This window comes from Mytilus trossulus, unplaced genomic scaffold (assembly GCF_036588685.1).
Source record: "Mytilus trossulus isolate FHL-02 unplaced genomic scaffold, PNRI_Mtr1.1.1.hap1 h1tg000187l__unscaffolded, whole genome shotgun sequence".
NCBI lineage: Eukaryota > Metazoa > Mollusca > Bivalvia > Mytilida > Mytilidae > Mytilus > Mytilus trossulus.
The window spans coordinates 132,485-141,437 of record NW_026963309.1 but is presented as its reverse complement, the minus strand read 5'-3'; the positions used below and the strand labels follow the sequence as shown (position 1 = coordinate 141,437).

Here is an 8,953-nt window from a genome sequence, read left to right as displayed (position 1 = left end):
TTATATTTTTTACAAAATATATATCTCTCCTGAGACCACACACACATCACAATACAATCAAAAACAGATATTTACAAAAAGTTTATTTACAGTCAAGTATTCTATTACTAGTATTCTAGATAAATGAAATATATTTGATTTTCTAATCATGCTAATATGGGTCTCATATACGCATGTAAATTGTGATTAATTTACATACATCTATGAGTATATAAAGTGGCGAAAAAAATTTTTTTTTGGCGAAAGAGGTGGCGAAAAAAATAATTGATCCAGGGGAAACCCTGGTTATCACTAGTATGTGTTCTCATGAGTCGGTTAATTATCAACTAATATGTGTTCTCATGCATGTGTCTATGTACATGTAAGTTTATCATGTGTCAACGGAAGATACATTGTATATCACTTATTTACTAGTAAATGTTCTCATTTGTCTATATAAATTATCACTAATATGTGTTATAAAACATGTTAACGTAAATCATCACTAGTATGTGTTGTCGTGTGTTTATGTTAATTATCACAAGTATGTGTTATCATGTGTCTGTGTCAATTATCACTGGTATGTGTTCTCATATGTCTGTGTAAATTATCACTAGTATGTGTTCTCATCTGTCTTTGTTAATTGTCCATATTATAACGTATTTATTAGTTTCAATGTTTTCGTTTTAATATGTGACTGAAAATGCCAACAAAACCCTGTACCACATACATTACAGTCATACGATGATTTGTATACATTTGTGTGTTACACATCACACACTGAATGTCATGAGTGTGAGATTTGCCCTTTTGCCTATATATGTATTTTCAAATGCCTATTTGAATCAATAACATCACTAAACCCGTTCCCACATACATTACAGTCCTGAGGTTTATCGCTGTGTGTGTTCTCGTGTGTCCCTGTATATCACATTAAGTAAACTCAAACCTTTATCACTGTTTACCAAATACATCAACACTGATGATGTTTATCACATGTACAAGGTACGTGTTTTCATGTGTTTCTTTGTATTAAAAAGTTAGCTCAACGTTACCACATACATGTACATGCATACACCATAGTCGTGAACTTAATAAAATGTATGTGTTCTCATGTCAATAAGTAAATTACAATGCTGACCAAACTCTGTACCATATATACCACTGTCATCATGGTCATCAGGTAAATTGAATGGTATGGATGTTCATACATGCTTTTAAACTACTAAATTGACTAAATTCTTTGTGATCTCAAATGTCAGGTTTACATGTTTAACCTGTATGTATTTTTAAATATTTCTTGAAATTACCAGGATCACTAAACCCTTTACCACATACATCACACACTGTCAGTCATAAGGTTTATCACCCGTATGTGTTCTCATGTGTCTCTGTAAATTACCAAGCTGACTAAACCGTTTACAACATACATCACAGTCATGAGGTTTATCACCCGTATGTGTTCTCATGTGTCTCTGTAAATTACCATGATGAGTAAACCCTTTACCGCATACATCACAGTCATGAGGATTATCACCTGTATGTATTTTTTTGTGTCTCTGTAAACTGCTATGACTTTTAAACCGTTTACCACATATATTACAGTCATAAGGTTTCTCATCGTAATGTATTCTCATGTGTGTCTGTAGATTACCAGGATAACTGAACCCTTTACCACATACATCACAGATATAAGGTTTATTACCTGTATGAATTCTCGAGTGTTTGTGTAAAGTGCCTTGCTCACTAAACCCTTTACCACATACATCACAGTCAAAAGGTTTGTCACCTGTATGTATTCTCATGTGTCTCTGTAAAGCACCAAGCTGACTAAACCGTTTACCACATACATCACAGTCATGAGGTTTATCACCTGTATGTGTTCTCATGTGAATCTGTAAATTACCATGATGAGTAAACCCTTTACCGCATACGTCACAGTCATATGGATTATCACCTGTATGTATTTTTTTGTGTCTCTGTAAACTACTATGACTTTTAAACCGTTTACCACATATATTACAGTCATAAGGTTTCTCATCGTAATGTATTCTCATGTGTGTCTGTAAATTACCAGGATGACTGAACCCTTTACCACATACATCACAGATATAAGGTTTATTACCTGTATGAATTCTCGAGTGTTTGTGTAAAGTGCCTTGCTCACTAAACCCTTTACCACATACATCACAGTCAAAAGGTTTGTCACCTGTATGTATTCTCATGTGTCTCTGTAAAGCACCAAGCTGACTAAACCGTTTACCACATACATCACAGTCATGAGGTTTATCACCTGTATGTGTTCTCATGTGAATCTGTAAATTACCATGATGAGTAAACCCTTTACCGCATACATCACAGTCATAAGGATTATCACCTGTATGTGTTCTCATGTGACTCTGTAAACTACTATGCTGACTAAACCTGTTACCACATACATTACAGTCATGAGGTTTATCACCTGTATGAGTTCTCATGTGAATCTGTAAAAGTCCAACCCTACTAAATCCTTTACCACATACTTCACAGAAATTAGGTTTTTTGGCTGAATGTGTCCTCATGTGATTCTGTAAATTACTAATATAACTAAACCCCTTACCACATACACCACAATAATAAGGTTTATCACCTATATGTGTTCTCATGTGTATCTTTAGGTCACTATCTCTAGAAAATTCTCTGTCACACATATCACATTTTTCGGCATTTTCCATTCTCAGGTGTAGCTTTAAGTCCCTACTTTTTCTAACACAAACATCCCATTCCCGCAGTGTATTACTCTGTTCTTACATGGCTGTGTAGAATACCATAGATTGATCCTCTATCACATTCATACTTATAACATGTATAATAAGGTTTATCATTGTAAGAAACAAAAAAAAAGTTAGGGCTACATGTAAAACCATTTTAAAACTCCCCAATTAAATTACCGTATAAAATATCTATATTGTATACACTGTTTTGGTGTATCACAACATATTTCGCATTTATGTATCTAAATGTGTACCATGTGTATAGGGTAAATCTACTTCTTCACTATATATGTCATTTACGTGTTGGGGTAGTTCTACTTCAACACTATATACTAGTCCGAGATTACTCTGACGTCCAACGGCTGTTTTGCCAGACAAGCTGGGGTCCCACGTAGTTATAACATAGTAAAATACCGCGACGAACTCTCATACACTAAAAAAAAAAATAACAATAGCATAAATTCTTTATTTTATTTAAAGAGGCTAAACAATTATATTTTTTACAAAATATATATCTCTCCTGAGACCACACACACATCACAATACAATCAAAAACAGATATTTACAAAAAGTTTATTTACAGTCAAGTATTCTATTACTAGTATTCTAGATAAATGAAATATATTTGATTTTCTAATCTTGCTAATATGGGTCTCATATACGCATGTAAATTGTGATTAATTTACATACATCTATGAGTATATAAAGTGGCGAAAAATATATTGTTCTTGCGAAAGAGGTGGCGAAAAAAATAATTGATCCAGGGGAAACCCTGGTTATCACTAGTATGTGTTCTCATGAGTCGGTTAATTATCAACTAATATGTGTTCTCATGTGTCTATGTACATGTAAGTTTATCATGTGTCAACGGAAGATACATTGTATATCACTTATTTACTAGTAAATGTTCTCATTTGTCTATATAAATTATCACTAATATGTGTTATAAAACATGTTAACGTAAATCATCACTAGTATGTGTTGTCGTGTGTTTATGTTAATTATCACAAGTATGTGTTATGTGTCTGTGTCAATTATCACTGGTATGTGTTCTCATATGTCTGTGTAAATTATCACTAGTATGTGTTCTCATCTGTCTTTGTAAATTGTCCATATTATAACGTATTTATTAGTTTCAATGTTTTCGTGTTAATATGTGACTGAAAATGCCATCAAAACCCTGTACCACATACATTACAGTCATACGATGATTTGTATACATTTGTGTGTTACACATCACACACTGAATGTCATGAGTGTGAGATTTGCCCTTTTGCCTATATATGCATTTTCAAATGCCTATTTGAATCAATAACATCACTAAACCCGTTCCCACATACATTACAGTTCTGAGGTTTATCGCCTGTGTGTGTTCTCGTGTGTCCCTGTAAATCACATTTAGTAAACTGAAACCCGTTCCCACATACATTACAGTCCTGAGGTTTATCGCTGTGTGTGTTCTCGTGTGTCCCTGTAAATCACATTTAGTAAACTCAAACCTTTATCACTGTTTATCAAATACATCAACACTGATGGCGTTTATCACATGTACAAGGTACGTGTTTTCATGTGTTTCTTTATATTAAAAAGTTAGCTCAACGTTACCACATACATGTACATGCATACACCATAGTCGTGAACTTAATAAAATGTATGTGTTCTCATGTCAATAAGTAAATTACAATGCTGACCAAACTCTGTACCATATATACCACTGTCATCATGGTCATCAGGTAAATTGAATGGTATGGATGTTCATACATACTTTTAAACTACTAAATTGACTAAATTCTTTGTGATCTCAAATGTCAGGTTTACATGTTTAACCTGTATGTATTTTTAAATATTTCTTGAAATTACCAGGATCACTAAACCCTTTACCATGCACATACATCACACACTGTCAGTCATAAGGTTTATCACCCGTATGTGTTCTTATGTGTCTCTGTAAATTACCAAGCTGACTAAACCGTTTACAACATACATCACAGTCATGAGGTTTATCGCCTGTATGTATTCTCATGTGAATCTGTAAACTACCATGATGAGTAAAATTGAGAATGGAAATGGGGAATGTGTCAAAGAGACAACAACCCGACCAAAATAAAAAAACACAACAGCAGAAGGTCACCAACAGGTCTTCAATGTAGCGAGAAATTCCCGCACCCGGAGGCGTCCTTCAGCTGGCCCCTAAACAAATATATACTAGTTCAGTGATAATGAACGCCATACTAATTTCCAAATTGTACACAAGAAACTAAAATTTAAATAATACAAGACTAACAAAGGCCAGAGGCTCCTGACTTGGGACAGGCGCAAAAATGCGGCGGGGTTAAACATGTTTGTGAGTAAACCCTTTACCGCATACATCACAGTCATGAGGATTATCACCTGTATGTATTTTCTTGTGTCTCTGTAAACTGCTATGACTTTTTAACCGTTTACCACATATATTACAGTCATAAGGTTTCTCATCGTAATGTATTCTCATGTGTGTCTGTAAATTACCAGGATAACTAAACCCTTTACCACATACATCACAGATATAAGGTTTATTACCTGTATGTATTCTCGAGTGTTTGTGTAAAGTGCCTTGCTCACTAAACCCTTTACCACATACATCACAGTCAAAAGGTTTGTCACCTGTATGTATTCTCATGTGTCTCTGTAAAGCACCAAGCTGACTAAACCGTTTACCACATACATCACAGTCATGAGGTTTATCACCTGTATGTGTTCTCGTGTGAATCTGTAAATTACCATGATGAGTAAACCCTTTACCGCATACGTCACAGTCATAAGGATTATCACCTGTATGTATTTTCTTGTGTCTATGTAAACTACTATGACTTTTAAACCGTTTACCACATATATTACAGTCATAAGGTTTCTCATCGTAATGTATTCTCATGTGTGTCTGTAAATTACCAGGATAACTAAACCCTTTACCACATACATCACAGATATAAGGTTTATTACCTGTATGAATTCTCGAGTGTTTGTGTTAAGTGCCTTGCTCACTAAACCCTTTACCACATACATCACAGTCAAAAGGTTTGTCACCTGTATATGTATTTTCTTGTGTCTCTGTAAACTACTATGACTATTAAACCATTTACCACATATATTACAGTCATAAGGTTTTTCATCGTAATGTATTCTCATGTGTGTCTGTAAATTACTTTGTTGACTAAACCCTTTACCACATACATCACACTCATGAGGTTTATCACCTGTATGTGTTCTCATGTGACTCTTTAAACTACTATGCTGACTAAACATTGCTAAACCTGTTACCACATACATCACAGATATAAGGTTTATCTATATTGTATACACTGTTTTGGTGTATCACAACATATTTCGCATTTATGTATTTAAATGTGTATCATGTGTATAGGGTAAATCTACTTCTTCACTTTGTATGTCATTTACGTGTTGGGGTAGTTCCACTTCAACACTATATACTAGTCCGAGATTACTCTGACGTCCAACGGCTGTTTTGCCAGACAAGCTGGTGTCCCACGACCCCAGCTTGTCGTGCAAAACAGCCGTTGGACGTCAGAGTAATCTCGGACTACACTATATACATGATATAGGAGTTGACATCTACCATTTTACATGTTAGATAAGTTCTACTTCGATACTTAAATATGGTATCTACATGTTACCGTAGTTCTACCTCAATACTATATATGACATCTACGTGTTAGGGTAGTTCTACTTCAATACTATATATGACATCTACATGCAGTGGCGGATCCAGCCATTTGAAAAAAGGGGGGTTCCCAATCCAAGACAATAGGGGTTGGGATAATTCTACATGTTTTACTTCAATTCTATATATGACATCTACGTGTTAGGGTAGTTCTACTTCAATACTATATATGACATCTACGTGTTGAGGTAGTTCTACTTCAATACCATATATGACATCTACGTGTTAGGGTAGTTCTACTTCAATACTATACATACTATATATGACATCTACGTGTAAGGGTAGTTTTACTTCAATACTATATATACATGTATATGACATCTACGTGTAAGGGTAGTTCTACTTAATTACTATATATATGACATCTACGTGTTAGGGTAGTTTTACTTCAATACTATATATATATATGACATCTACGTGTAAGGGTAGTTCTACTTAATTACTATATATATGACATCTACGTGTTAGGGTAGTTTTACTTTACTACTATATATATATATATATATATATGACATCTACGTGTAAGGGTAGTTCTACTTCAATACTATATATATGACATCTACGTGAACATTGGGGTATCTACTTCAATACTATTTATATGACATCTACGTGTTAGGGTAGTTTTACTTCAATACTATATATATGACATCTACGTGTTAGGGTAGTTCTACTTCAATACTATATATGACATCTACGTGTTAGGGTAGTTCTACTTCAATACTATATATATGACATCTACATGTTAGGGTAGTTCTACTTCAATACTATATATGACAACTACGTGTTAGGGTTGTTCTCCTTCAATACTATATATGACATCTACATGTTTGGGTAGTTCTACTTCAATACTATATATATGACATCTACGCGTTAGGGTAGTTCTACTTCAATACTTTATATGACATCTACGTGTTTGGGTAGTTCTACTTCAATACTATATATATATGACATCTACGTGTTAGGGTAGTTCTACTTCAATACTATATATGACATCTACGTGTTAAGGTAGTTTTCCTTCAATACCATATATGACATCTACGTGTTGGGGTAGTTCTACTTCTTGGGGTAGTTCTGCTTCAATACTATATATGACATCTACATGTTAGGGTAGTTCTACTTCAATACTATATATGACAACTACGTGTTAGGGTTGTTCTCCTTCAATACTATATATGACATCTACATGTTTGGGTAGTTCTACTTCAATACTATATATGACATCTACGCGTTAGGGTAGTTCTACTTCAATACTATATATGAAATCTACGTGTTTGGGTAGTTCTACTTCAATACTATATATATGACATCTACGCGTTAGGGTAGTTCTACTTCAATACTATATATGAAATCTACGTGTTTGGGTAGTTCTACTTCAATACTATATATATGACATCTACGTGTTAGGGTAGTTCTACTTCAATACTATATATGACATCTACGTGTTAAGGTAGTTCTACTTCAATACTATATATGACATCTACGTGTTAGGGTAGTTCTACTTCAATACTATACATATTATATATGACATCTACGTGTAAGGGTAGTTTTACTTCAATACTATATATATATGACATCTACGTGTAAGGGTAGTTCTACTTAATTACTATATATATGACATCTACGTGTTAGGGTAGTTTTACTTCAATACTATATATATATATATGACATCTACGTGTAAGGGTAGTTCTACTTAATTACTATATATATGACATCTACGTGTTAGGGTAGTTTTACTTCACTACTATATATATATATATATATATATGACATCTACGTGTAAGGGTAGTTCTACTTCAATACTATATATGACATCTACGTGTTAGGGTAGTTCTACTTCAATACTATATATATGACATCTACGTGAACATTGGGGTATCTACTTCAATACTATATATATGACATCTACGTGTTAGGGTAGTTCTACTTCAATACTATATATGACATCTACGTGTTAGGGTAGTTCTACTTCAATACTATATATATGACATCTACGTGTTAGGGTAGTTCTACTTCTTGGGGTAGTTCTGCTTCAATACTATATATGACATCTACATGTTAGGGTAGTTCTACTTCAATACTATATATGACAACAACGTGTTAGGGTTGTTCTCCTTCAATACTATATATGACATCTACATGTTTGGGTAGTTCTACTTCAATACTATATATGACATCTACGCGTTAGGGTAGTTCTACTTCAATACTAGTATATATGAAATCTACGTGTTTGGGTAGTTCTACTTCAATACTATATATATGACATCTACGTGTTAGGGTAGTTCTACTTCAATACTATATATGACATCTACGTGTTAAGGTAGTTCTACTTCAATACTATATATGACATCTACGTTTTGGGGTAGTTCTACTTCAATACTATATATGACATCTACGTGTTAGGGTAGTTCTACTTCAATACTATATATGACATCTACGTGTTAGGGTAGTTCTACTTCAATACCATATATGACATCTACGTGTAAGGGTAGTTCTACTTCAATAC

At 33.8% G+C, this 8,953-nt stretch overlaps 2 protein-coding genes and 1 pseudogene across 2 annotated transcripts; all 3 read right to left on the bottom strand.

Annotated features, from left to right (window-relative positions):
* Positions 1 to 2,838, bottom strand: LOC134700892 (zinc finger protein 234-like). The gene has a single exon (XM_063562044.1). The coding sequence runs from the start codon at positions 2,691 to 2,693 to the stop codon at positions 1,329 to 1,331; it is 1,365 nt and encodes a 454-aa protein (XP_063418114.1). The 5' UTR covers positions 2,694 to 2,838; the 3' UTR covers positions 1 to 1,328.
* Positions 2,839 to 4,625: 1,787 nt separating this feature from the next.
* Positions 4,626 to 5,778, bottom strand: LOC134700902 (zinc finger protein 239-like). The gene is made up of 2 exons (XM_063562057.1): positions 5,072 to 5,778; positions 4,626 to 4,771 (listed from the first exon to the last, which is right to left on the bottom strand). The coding sequence occupies exons 1-2, from the start codon at positions 5,641 to 5,643 to the stop codon at positions 4,636 to 4,638; spliced, it is 708 nt and encodes a 235-aa protein (XP_063418127.1). The 5' UTR covers positions 5,644 to 5,778; the 3' UTR covers positions 4,626 to 4,635.
* LOC134700864 (zinc finger protein 226-like) overlaps positions 5,737 to 8,953 on the bottom strand; it is a 15,481-nt pseudogene continuing 12,264 nt past the window's right edge.

Bases quoted from the DNA above. Each gene is read 5' to 3' on its own strand.
- LOC134700892 (XM_063562044.1), bottom strand. From the start codon at position 2,693: ATGGAAAATGCCGAAAAATGTGATATGTGTGACAGAGAATTTTCTAGA.
- LOC134700902 (XM_063562057.1), bottom strand. From the start codon at position 5,643: ATGAGAATACATTACGATGAGAAACCTTATGACTGTAATATATGTGGT. The intron at 4,772-5,071 runs TGTTTAACCCCG...TACTCATCATGG, and splicing joins AAAGGGTTTACTCACAAACA to TAGTTTACAGATTCACATGA.